The 13521-nt window shown below is 44.7% G+C and overlaps 1 protein-coding gene across 1 annotated transcript in view; it reads left to right on the top strand.

Annotated features, from left to right (window-relative positions):
- Nucleotides 1–13521, top strand: part of LOC124616261 (LIM/homeobox protein Lhx3) — a 213696-nt gene that overhangs the window by 108397 nt on the left and 91778 nt on the right. Inside the window, exon 5 of the mRNA XM_047144565.1 lies at nt 4987–5141. Coding sequence (XP_047000521.1) covers nt 4987–5141 — 155 coding nt within the window. The remainder of the gene's footprint in view (nt 1–4986; nt 5142–13521) is intronic.

Raw genomic sequence — 13521 nt, 5'->3', positions numbered from 1 at the left:
GGCGCCTCGCGCTTTGCACGTTCCGCAGTCTCCCCCGGGACTTTTTGAAAAAATCCGGGCGCCGGGCGTCGTCGCGTGGGAGGAGGCAGCGCGGGTAGGACCTGGAAGAAAAGGCTGCGCCGCTATCGAGGTCGGGCTCGAAGGAGAGGCACGCGAGGACGCGAAGAAGTCTTCGTGGAGGAGGAGGAAGAGGAGTGAGAGGGGGCGACGCGCAGTGGATGATCAGCAAATTGAACCAAGACCCTTCCATCAAAAAGAAAAAAAGAGGAGAGGGGAAAAAAAGAAAAGTAACGGAAGAAACCGCTCTGCGGGTAGGGAAGGAGAGGGGAGGGCTACAGCTCGGGGAAGTCTCAGGGAAGGGCGGTGGCGAATAAAAGAGTCCGAAGACAAATGACGGGCAAAAATGTATGGGCGTCGGCAGAAGGATGAGCAGTAGCCGGAGATACCGGGGCGCCCGTTTTTCTTTCTCTTTTTCTTTCTCCTTCCTCCTTTCCTTTGTGTTTTATGTTCTTGCCCACATATCTCTAGTACCTCCACGTCACCTGAACATTTTTGTGACACTATATCTCTCCTCTTCATAGCACTTCCGCAATCCTTTAATTAACGAAACCCGTTGCACCTCTTGAACATTAATTGTAGCAGCCATGGACAGAGTATTTATAGAACTATTATACAGTGTGTAACATAATCAATAGTGAGAAGTGACACAGATGAAAGTATTATTATAATAGAGGCAATAATTGTTATATTAAACACTGTTCAGCAAACGAGCCATTTGCGAGGTAATTGCCAAATTGTGTCTATGAAATATTGTTCTCGTTAGTACAAATTGATTTGAAATGTAAACTTTTCTATTCAGTCTTCTACTAACTGAACTTAAATTTTACGTGGACCTAAACGCTGTTCACCAAACACCACATCAGCAAAGTTTCTTTCTAACTTTTGAAAAATTCATATAATATTTTTTAACTGTCTCGACTGCAATAACACATGACTACAGTTGAGTATTAGTTATAGTTGCTAAACAACCATCTCCAGATCACTCAAGCTAGAGACTCTCTCTACGTACACTGTAGCGTTGAATGCCATCGCCTGATAGTGCATCTACGAATATTCTCGCTTTGTGCGACGTATGAGCCAAATTTTCAGTACACCGTTGGATATAGGAAATTCTGAATCACGCTTATTCAGAAACGTACCTGAACACAGAGTTGACACACCTTCGCCAGTCAGTTGTAAAGTAATGTTTTTTTTTTTTTTAAATTTTTGAAGTACTTCAGATCGTTTATCTCTGTCATCTAATGTTGTCAGGTCTTACTAACAACATTTCTGATTGAATCGTAGTTGGAGAGATCGTTTCACTCAACACACATTCTTCCAAAAGTCCTTAATGACCGAGAGTACATTCAGTTTCTTATGCAGGTTCTTCCAGAACAGGTGGAAGATGTTCCCCTTGCGTAACGTTGGAGTATGTACCACAAGCATAATGGCGTACTGGCACATATTGTTGCTAATATAAGGAGAGGTCAAATGTATCAATATTCTCCAACATGGATGCGTCAACGAGGGCCAGCTCTACTTTGATCTCCAAGATCACCTGACCTCAGTCCTATGAATTTTTCTGTCTACGGTCACGTCAAAAGTCCACTCTCGTTGAAGAACGGGAGCAGCGAATTGTACAGTCTTGTCAAGCTTTCCGAGACGATTCGCTCGTGCTTGAAAGAATTAGTAACTCACTACAGCATTGCATCCAAAAGCGAGGACGTCAAGTGGAACACTACCTTTAGCAGGTGTGATTGCAAAATAATCTCCATCGTGTGATGTGCTAAGGCAGTACTGTAAGTCTTGTTCAGGTCCTGCAGACAGTGTCATCACTTCTGTGTCTATGCTGTTCATTTTTGGAATACAACCTACGACCAGCTTAGAGACAGAAGTGATGACACTTTCTGCAGGACCTGACCATCATTTTGCCGGACAATGCTCAAGCAAGCAGGTGCAGTGCCGGCTGTTACTGATTTGTTTGACTGATGGGACTGCTAAGTGCTATACCACCTACTGCACTCCCCTGACTTAAGCCCTTGTGAGTTCAACTTGATTTCTAAACTGAAGGAAACATTTCACGCCATTCGCTTCAGAACTGCTACAAATTCGTAGGGCAATAGACCGCGTCGCTTGAACTGTCAACACAACTGGCACTGCTAAGAGTATCCTACGACTTCCACATCGCTGGCAACGGGTTATACACAATGCTAGTGACTACTTTGAAAGTCAGTAAAACTTTGAAACACGTATCTATTTTGTACGAGCTGTAAATAAATAGTTGCCACTATGAAAGTTCCAACCCTCTTAGTTTTCAGCTTTCTGTGCGATACAGGATGCATATTTTGCAGGAAAATGAGACATGATCAAGAAAAGAGTTTGCACAATAAACGAATGATGAGGCATTAATGTTATGCACAACAAGAAGAATCTTCTGACTGGATGGATGAGGCCCGCCACGAATTCCTCTCCTGTGCCAACCTCTTCATCTAGGAGAATCTCTTGCAACATACGTCATCGATTATTTGCTGAATGTATTCCAATCTCTGTCTTACTTTACTCTACAACTCCTTCTAGTATGATGGAAGTTATTCCCTGATGTCATAACTGATGTCCTATCATCCTGTCCGGTCTTCTTGTCAGTATTTTCCGTATGTTCCTTTCCGCAGCGATGCTGCGGCAACAGCCTCATTCCTTACCTTGTCAGTCTACCTAATTTTCAACATTCTTCTGTAGCATCACATCTCAAATGCTTCGAGTTTCTTCTTTTCCGGTTTCCCCACAGTCCATGTCACTACCATACAATTACTATAGTGACAAAAAAGTGAAGCACCCACGAAGCCAAGGAGGAAACCCAATGTAACTTCCCGTGTTGAGATGGCATGTGACATTATTTAAGTGACTGAAAAATGGAGTCACATTGGCAAAGAACTTGGCAGGATGAGCTCACATAGCAGCATGACGTTGCACCCCTTCTGGCCTGGACGCATGTGCTGATACGGTTGGGAATGGTGTCATCAAGCTGTTGTATCTCCTCCGCAGGCAAACTGGCCCACAACAGTTGCAAGTGGTCCTTCATATACTGGATACTGGTAATGGGACGCAGTTGTCTGAGATGGCTCCACACAAATTCTACTGGAGAGAGATGTGGGGATCCTTTTGGCCACAGGAGTACTTTAACATCACGCAATCATTTCATAAAAACGTGTGGCATGTGCAAACGAGCACTGTCTCGTTGAGAAGTGGCACCAGGATACTGTCACACGATAGGTAACAAGTAAGGACGCAGGACGTGTGTGACTTACCGTTGTGTCGTCATAATTCCCTCATCACTACCTGCCGCCACCAGAAGATATACTCGGTAACTCCACACACCATGACGCAGAGAGTAACGCATCTGTGCCTTTGTACAATCGTGAAAGAGTGGGCCCTCTCCCCAAGTCTCCGCCATAGTCACCAACGATAGTGATGGGCCGCCATTCGTCAGTAGTTCATGCCTTCCGAGCACGACGCCGGTCCAAACGCAGCCGTTGTGTTGTGCTGACAGCCTAAGCTTGGGGCATAAATCCATAGTCGGCTGCTGCCAGTCTCTGAGCAATGTCGAGGGATAAAGGGATTCTTATTCTCGGATGGCTAAAGCGGATGTGTAGGGGCTATGATGTGCTTGGTGCACGATATGGCGATCCTCCCTTGTGGAGTTAAGTCGCGGTTGACTAAATCTTGACGACGAGTCACGTTTCCATGCAGTCCAACGTCGAGCCACTGTCGCATCAGAATACCCCACAAATCTGGATACTGCCCAACTGGAGTCCAACAATAAGGCCCCTGTCAGACTCTGCCAGGGGATAGTAACTTGGTCTCTCAAGAGCACGCGGTACCTCTAAGACCCTTACAGTGATCATTCATCATCTGACGCTGTTCAAACCTTGTTCAAAATGTTCAAATGTGTGTGAAATCTTATGGGACTTAACTGCTAAGGTCATCAGTCCCTAAGCGTACACACTACTTCACCTAAATTATCCTAAGGACAAACACACACACCCATGCCCGAGGGAGGACTCGAACCTCCGCCGGGACCAGCCGCACAGTCCATGACTGCAGCATCTTAGGCCGCTCGGTGTTCACACCTTGTAATTAACCCACTTACTAAGCGCTAACAACACAAATGCCCACTGGTGTCCGTTCTAGCCGTCACGGAGAACTACAACTGCAACCTGAAATGAACCCAAACAGTCTCAACCGCAAATAAACCTTTATTTTATGGTTAGCGGTTTCGGTCAGTTTTCAACTTCAGACATCATACCATGATCGTAGGTGGTGGCAGTGAACGGAGCAAATGTTACCTCTCCCCGAACGTCAACTGTCACAGCAGTGATTCAGCCTGTTGTGCTGCCATTCATGACCAGCAGTCCTGGGGGTATAACGATTGCCCACTTACCTCCGTTGTAATCCAACTTTCTCTACAGAATGTCGACAAGTTGCCTCGGTCAGTTCAATCACCAGATCTGTCTGCAATCGAACACACATAGAACGTCGTTGGTCCACAACACCAGCGCCATCCACAAACATCCTGTACTGACCTACCAAGCGCAACAGGAGTGGAACTCCACCTCTCAAACTAACATCTGGCACCTGTACGAAACAGTGCATGTACGTTTGCTTGCTTCCATTCAACATTGTGGCGGTTAAAACTATTATTAATGTACCAGCAGTTCACATTTGCATTGGGTTATCTCCCACTTCTATTAATTGTGATGTTGATCACTTACACATGTTACGTAGAAAAATGTATTTCCGAAATTTCATTACTGTTCTTAAATTATTTCTTGATACTGCTACGTTTTTCCTTAAGTTTATTTTGTACGGATTACCCTGTAGACCGGCAGTATCTCGGCGATACCTGTGTGGGACAGAGTGGGCATGTTACACTTTGTATCCTTGTTCCAGAAGAGCGAAGGAGAAGCGGCTGAAGAAGGACGCGGGCCGGACGCGCTGGAGCCAGTACTTCCGGTCGATGAAGGGCGGGTCGTCGCCGCGGCATGACAAGCTGCACGACAAGGACGACAAGCTCGACCTCGACTCCAACTTCAGCCACACGCACGGTAGGGCGCCGCCAGCGAGTGCCGACTGCCCTACTCAATAGGGTAGCGGCACACCGATAGCGTAAACAGGCAGTGACGTCAGTGGGACCCTAGTGTTTTGTATGGAACGTGATTTATCGTCGTTATTAATGTTGTTGTTGTTGTTGCGGTGGTGGTGTGTTCATCCCGTTAATTAGTTTGGTGCAGATCTCCACGCCAGTCTATTCCGTGCAAGCCTGTTCATTTCCTAATAACTAATTCGACTTGCATCTATCAAGCGGCTTACTATATTCATCCCTTGGTCGCCGTATACAGTTCTCCTCCCCACCCCCCCTCTCCCTCCCGCATACGCACACACTTCTCTCCAGTACTAAATTGGCAATTACTTCAAGCGATCCTTTCTTCTCGTCAAGTTGTGCGATAAACATCTTTTCTTCCCAGTCCTCAATCTTACTCTACCTACGCATCTAATATTCAGCACTCTGCTGTAGCACCACTATTATGTTACATCTTTTCTGCATTGTATATCGTCCATGGTTCACTTCCGTAGAAGGTCACACTCCAAATAAATACACTATATGATCAAAAGTATCCGGACACCCACAAAAACATACGTTTTCCTTATTAGGTGCATTGTGCTGCCACCTACCACGAGGTACTTCATATCAGCGACCTCAGTAGCCATTAGACATCGTAAGAGAGCAGAATGGGGGCGCTCCGCGGAACTCACGGACTTCGAGCATCACCAGATGACTGGGTGTCACTTGCGTCATACGTCTGTAAGCGAGATTTCCACACTCTTAAAACATCCCTAGGTCCACTGTTTCCGACGTGATAGTGAAAGTGGCAACATGAAGGGCCACGTACAGCACAAAAGCGTACAGGCGACCTCGTCTGTTGATTGACAGAGACCGCCAACAGTTGAAGAGGGTCGTAATGTGTAATAGGCAGTAATGTATCCAGACCGTCATACAGGAATTCCAAACGGCATCAGGATCCACTGCAAGTACTATGACAGTTAGACAGGAGGTGAGAAAACTTGGATTTCATTGTCGAGCGGCTGCTCATGAGCCACACATCACGCAGGTAAATGATAAACGACGTCTTGCTTGGTGTAAGGAGCATAAACATTGGACAATTTAACAGTGGAAAAATGTTGTGTGGAGTGACGAATCGCGGTACACAATGTGGTGATCCGATGGCAGGGTGTGGGTATGCCCGGTGAATGTCATCTCCCAGTGTATGTAGTGCCAACAGTAAACTTCGAGAGTTGTGGTGTTATGGTGTGGTCGTGTTTTTCATGGAGGGGGCTTGCACACCATGTTGTTTTCGTGGCACTATCACAGAACAGGCCTACATTGATGTTTTAAGCACGTTCTTGCGTTCCACTGTTGAAGAGCAGTTCTGGGATGGCGATTACACATTTCAACACCATCGAGCACATGTTCATAATGTAGGGCCTGTGGCGGAGTGGTTACACGACGATAAAATCCCTGTAATGGACTGGCCTGCACAGAGTCCTGACCTGAATCCTGCAGAACACCTTTGGGATGTTTTGCAATGTCGATTTCGCGCCAGGTCTCTCCGACCGACATCGATACCTGTTCTCAGTGCAGCAATCCGTGAAGAATGGGCTACCATTCCCCAAGAAACCTTCCAGCACCTGATTGAACGTAAGCCTGCGAGAGTGGAAGTTGTCATCAAAGCTAAGGCTGGGCCAACACGATACTGAATTCCAGCATTACCGATGGAGGGCGCCACGAACTTACGTCATTTTCGGGCAGGTGTCCGGATACTTTTGATCACATAGTGTACTTTCAGAAAAGAATTCCTAACATTTAAATTTATGTTTCATATTGACCTTCTTCTTTTTCAGAAATGCTTTTCTTACTACTGCCAGTCTGCATTTTATATCCTCTCTACTTCGGCCTATTTCAGTTATTTCGCTCCTCAAGCGGCAAAAAATAGATGTACTGCTTTTAGTGTCCCATTTCCGAATCTAACTCCCTCAGCATCACCTGATTAAATTCCATTACATTCCATTACCTTTGTTGTACTTTTATTCTTGATCATTTTATAAGCTCGTTTGAAGACACTATCCATTTCGGTCAACTGATTTTACAAATCCTTTGCCACCTACGACAGAGTTAACAATGTCATCCGCAAACCTTAAAATTTTTAGTTCGTCTTCCTGTACTTTAACTTCTTCTCCAAATTTCTCCTCAGTTTCCTTCACAGCTGGCCGGTATGCAGAATGGTTAACATCAGCAGTAAGCTACAACCCTGTCTCACTCCCTTCTCAAGTATTGCTTCCCTTTCATATGATTCGACTCTTATAACTATAGCCTAGTTTCTGTTCGAGCTGTGTATAATCTTTCGCTCTCTGTGTTTCACCCACGTTGCCTTCAGAATTTTGAAGACTGTATTCCAGTCATTGTTGTCAAAAACTTTCTCTAAGTCTGCAAACGTTATAAAACTTCGTTTGCCTTTCATTAACCTACCTTCTAAGCGAAGTCGATGGGTCAGTATTGTCTTACGTGTTTCTTCATTTCCACGGAACCCAAACTAATTCATAATTAGAGTTTGACCACGGACTGAAACTATGAGTGATAGCCGTTTGATACTCCACTTCGAAAGAGTCACTTCCTTGCCGCAATTTCCTATAACGCAACTCGTATCACCTCACATCTGACGACAAATGATTTCAGGGACAGAGGTGCTCCTGAGCTCTAACAGCGTGGCGTAGAAAACGGCGTGAAAGGGTGGCTTCGCCGGGAACCAGTAGTATATTTTACGACTTTCGGCGGCCGTACCAAAGACGTCCATTAACTATGAGAAGCCAGTAAAGCCATCTATACTGGCAACTCACTCGTGTTAACGTGCATACTATCTAGGCTGCAGCATTGGGGCCCCCAGATTGGGGTCCACACCACGAACACTTAAGAAAATGACTTTGTTTCAATACCATGGTGCTGACACCCCTATAATCATAAAAGACATAAAAATAATTATTTTATACTCCCTTATTCCGCCGCATTGAGCAGTGGAAACGTCTCACACCCCGCGTTCGCACTCTAATTGCCAATAGTAGGCAGTCAAATGCGTGGCGACTCATTTTGCATAACAGTTAAGACTTTTAAAGGAATGGTTAAAGGAATTTTGGCAGTCTGAAGTGGTCTTGATTCATCGGAAGGCCTATTTCTTCTACACCGTATTCCATCCAAACCAGACCCGATAACATTTTTTCCCCGTTTCCAGACGCACATTAGTCAGCCCTTACAGCTGGGGAAAACTGTTGAGTCATACATTGAAGGCTTTCACGGCCGGATGGTACTGTTTCTGATAATTATTCTTGGTTATATGGCCGTGGTTCATGGTATTCTTCTATTCCTAACGTTTCGTCCAATACTACGTTGGACATCCTCAGAGGTATGGCTGGTCCTGCTGTCGGCAGAATTATCAACAACAAAACTGTTTAGGTTGGGAAGGGTGTCATAAAATTGTTGCATCTTCTTCTAAGGGAAACTAGCTCACAAAGCAACTGGGATGGTTCCTCTATGAAATTTTCTTGAGTTACCAGCCGAGTGGCGTCGTTATCTTGTCGCTGATAACTCCAGAAGGGTTCACAATTGAAATACGCCGAGAAAGTCTGCAATCACGTATATGCGATGGCTTCTATATACTGACACCGGGATGGAGTTAACGTCTGATCTGGTCCCATGCAGGTCCTATTGGGGAGAGATCTAGGGATCTTGTTGGCCACAAAATTTCCTCAACATCATATAGACAGCCCTCGTTGAGGACGAGCATTGTCTTGTTGAAAAATGGTACCACTGTCGCATGAGATAACACTCGAGGATGCAGGATATACTATTGTGCCGTCAGAGTTCATTCAGTTACTACCAGCCGTGACCTGATGAATCCGCACATCACAGTACCGGGAGTTAACACCTGTATGCCCCTCAAAAGCATTGAAAAAACGGGACTTCTCTCCAGGTCTCCTCCATACTCGTCGACAGTGGTCGTTCGGGGTAGTGGAGAACAGCAGATCGAAGGTGAACACAATACGACTCCGTTCATCATCAGTCCAAGCTTCACGGTCAACTCACCACTCCAGACACAGTCCTTTTGTGTTAGGGCAGCCTACTCATGGGACGACAGTTGCCTAGTACAGCTGCTGCTAGTCTCCAACCAATGTTGTGAGATGGCTGAATGCTGTAGAAATACCATTACTTTTTCTCGGATGGCTGGCGCAGATGTGAAGGGATTACGATGTGCTTGGCGCACAGTAGAGCGATCATCATTTATAGTGGTCAGACGTGACTGACAGTAACCATGGCGAGTACGGCTTCCCACATGTTCCCATGCAACATCGGGCCACTGTCACATTGGATTGCCCCAAAACTCTTTGATACTGCATTATTCCATCAGCATGTCAAATGGAGACCCACAATGACGCCCCTTTCAAACACAGTCAGATGCTGATAATGCAGCCTCAGACGAGTAGGCGGCAACTCCGTGTCCTGGACTGTAATTAGTCACTATCTGATGCTGTTCATATCCCTTATAAACCGCACCATGCCTGGTAATGCCACTAAACAAGAAAGACATTAATGCACTCTGGTGGGTGTTCTACCTGTCAAACTGAATTGCAACCCCAATTATTTACATACCCGCCGATGATGCGTACGAGCACGAAGTTACATTGGCATCCGACCACGCCTTCCAGGTGCTTCATTTCTTTTGTCAGGGAGTGTACATAAGCAGATAAAAAGACCAGCATTCAGTCGAGCACTTACAATAAATTAATAACTCTAAATCTTGATAGCGGTTAAACGTAATAACGTACCCTTTAGAGCAATAAACCTTGTTTCCATTCTTGTTAGTTCATAATGTTGGGGAATAAGATAATTAACTGACGTAGGTTTTATTATTACTTACACTGAATTTTATTTTACGAGCTCTAAGTTTTGGTGGGTGTATTCTGGCATTACACTGAGCTGACACCCAAACTTCCAGATGTCAGACACTCAGATCGATACCAAACGTTGCATCAACCAAAACTCCGATTTAGTTCGTACTGTGTGCTGTCGGGGGGCTAGCAGACCGGGCGTAAAAATTAATTAAAAGTAGCATCGAAACCACGGATCACAGAAAAGCATAAACGTGAACAATTAATATGTATAACATCGGTGGGGAAGTTGGTAGAGTCTTAAAACGTCGTAGCAACTACTAAGGATCGTGGGTTCAAATCACAATGATGACAATTTTTTTTACTGTATTATGGGCGATAGTGTTTTATAGGACTACTAATACTTCTGCACCTATGATGCAATTGTTCCGACTCTTTATGTTTATTCTGTGAAACTACAAGCGCACTATCAGTTTCATCATGAGTGGTATCTGTTCTGTTGCACATGTCCGACAGAACACCACACCCATCTATACAAACTTGCTCTATTTATTGGTTTGCTACTTTCAGCTAACGAAACGAAAGCACACTGTCAAAAAAACATTGCTACAAACTCCGAAAAGTCCTTTTCCATATCAGGAAAATGTCCTCCAATATAACAGTTCCACGCACAGAAAGTAAAAATAAAAATATAAGTCATCAGTTGGGTTTGAACGCGTAAGACGATCTCACGCTGTACCGACTCACCCACCCGAGGTATTCAAAGCAATCATTCACAGATATACATTCCCTGTGATTTTCAGCTCTCGTGTTACTTTTAATTACCCTTTTCGCATGTTCTACTGGATGACGGCACATAGCACTAATTAAATCGGTGTTTTTGTTGACACTGTATCTATATACAACGTTTGACACCGCTCTGAGTGTCTGACATCTAGAGGTTTGGTTGTGAGCTACAGATCTGATGACGACAGTAGCAGTTACAAAGTGAAAATGCATTAAGTGATTTAGACGGTATTATTCGTGGAAAATGCATGACGATCGGAGAATCAGTCTAGGAAAATAATAAATTTACATTTAGGGTGATCATTAACTGCAGCATGAAACAATGTTTTCTGTCAATCTTCAAGGGTACTTGGTCCCTGAGGACGCTCCATCTGCGAACACTCCTGTGAGCAATTAAAATTGCTTGTCATGTCAAAAATGGTTCAAATGGCTCTAAGCATTATGTGACTTAATATCTGAGGTCATCAGTCCCCTAGACTTAGAAGTACTTAAACCCAACTAACCTAAGGACATCACACACATCCATGCCCGAGGCAGGATGCGAACCAGCGACCGTAGCAGCAGCGCGGTTCCGGACTGAAGCGCCTAGAACCGCTCGGCCATAGCGGACGGTCTTGTCATGTCATTTGAGTAATTTACGAAGAACAGCTGCCCTATAACACTCATCTGACGCACATCGCACGTTATGATGGGTTCTGATGAAGTCTGGTCCCGAGCGACGTAATCAGTTCTACCAGTTATTGGCGTAGATCCCACCCACATCCAAAACAGAATCCTCAAATGTGTGAATTCCTAAGGGACCAAATTGCGTAGGTCATCGGTCCCTAGACACACTACTTAAACTAACTTATGCTAATAACAACACACACACACACACACACACACACACACACATGCCCGAGGGAGGACTCGAACCTCCGGCGGGAGTGGCCGCGTAGTCCGTGACATGACGCCTCAAACCGCGCGGCCACTCCGCGCGGCTGAAATTCTCAAAGCAAACTAGAATTGTGCCCCGCAACACAACGGGGAATTATTATTTCAGTGCCGATTTGAGGAAAGGAGGAACACGTAATGGATACTGAGCAGCAACAAGTGTACATAGAAATATTTATAGTGAAATCTTAAAACTGTTTCGGTCTTCAAAGAGAAACAAATATGAGTTTCGTCCCCCCTGAGCTCAGAGCTTGGGTTCGCTCTTGACTGTTGGGTGCTATAGTATATTTTAGACACGCCCGTCAAGTAGAACGAGGTCGTCAGTTGTGCAGCAGAGGTAGCACTGTTCAGCCGCAGAGTGCAGCTGCTGCTGTTTGTGGTGCGCTGCTGCTGGTGCTCTTTAAGGCTGGCTGCCATTGTTCTGCCCTTTGTGGCTCGTGCCGCCGCGGATTCGTGCTTCAGCTGCTCCCAATAGCCTCCACTACACTGCTGTCAACATTGCCGCCCCTCTAGCGTCCCTTGTAACCAACACTGTCCACTTATTTCATCCCGGTTGTAAATGTTTATGCATTGAAAAAAAATAAAAGGAACTAGTAATATCAACTTGAACTTTTCATGTTTCTGTTTGGTATCAACACCACCTTATTTTGATCATTGCGACAACTGTCTTAAAACAGATGCGGCTCTATTTTTTTCTTTCTGCTGTTCGTCAATCACTTTGCGGCGCTTCTTCTCAAACAATCCCATATGACGCTGTAAATGACAGAGTTTCCTCTGACATACGAGGTGTTATCAAAAAATGTTGGGAATGAATTATTTTAGCAGTAACTGCTGATGTTACAATCATTTGATGTAATTTGTGAGACAGCTATTATTTATATAATGTCATTTCAGGTACATTTTCTAGCATCCAGTCTCTTTATGTTTTTATCTGAACTGTAATCAGTTCTCACTGAATATAAGTTGCATGTAATGAAACGTTTGTATTTTGTAAATTTTATACTGTCACATCAGCGTACATCTCTATGAAAGAAATTCTTTGACATTTTTATAGTTGAGATATTGCCATGTTTGTATGCTGTCTTCCACGTGGCAAAACCTTTTGGTGGCAGAATGATATTTTCACTCTGCAGCGGAGTGTGCGCTGATATGAAACTTTCTGGCAGATGAAAACTGTGTGCTGGACCGAGACTCGCACTCGGGACCTTTTCACTCCGCGGCCAAGTGCTCTACCAACTGAGCTACCCAAACAAGACTCACACCTCCTCACAGCTTCAACTCTGCCAGTACCTCGTCCCCCTAACTTCCAAACTTCAAAGAAGCTCTTATGTGAACCTTGCAGAACTAACACTCCTGACTGCTGGCACGGTAACTCAGCGTGTTCGGTCAGAGGGTTATCTACCCTCTGTAACAAAAAAACTGAGTTAATGGATCCACGACGAACTGAAACGGGTGTCTTGCGACGTCCGCCACGACCAGATGCAACAAACGAAAACGAACAAAATGATATTTTAAAAAAGGGCTGGTAGAGTACTTGCCCGCGAAAGACAAAGGTTCCGAGTTCGACTGTCGGTCTGGCACGCAATTTTAATCTGCCAGGAAGTTTTAAAACCTTTTGGTGTTTGAGTGGAGGTTCATACTATATGCGTACATATATAACAAAAAAAAATGCTTCATATAGTCTTTAATGCTTCATGAACACGAACAGTCAGCTTTGCAATGTAATGACTCGGGATTTTCAGTGTAAGTAACCTGCAGCTGAAAGTTTTT

Source organism: Schistocerca americana, chromosome 5 (assembly GCF_021461395.2).
Source record: "Schistocerca americana isolate TAMUIC-IGC-003095 chromosome 5, iqSchAmer2.1, whole genome shotgun sequence".
NCBI lineage: Eukaryota > Metazoa > Arthropoda > Insecta > Orthoptera > Acrididae > Schistocerca > Schistocerca americana.
This window is presented reverse-complemented; position numbering and strand designations above follow the sequence as displayed.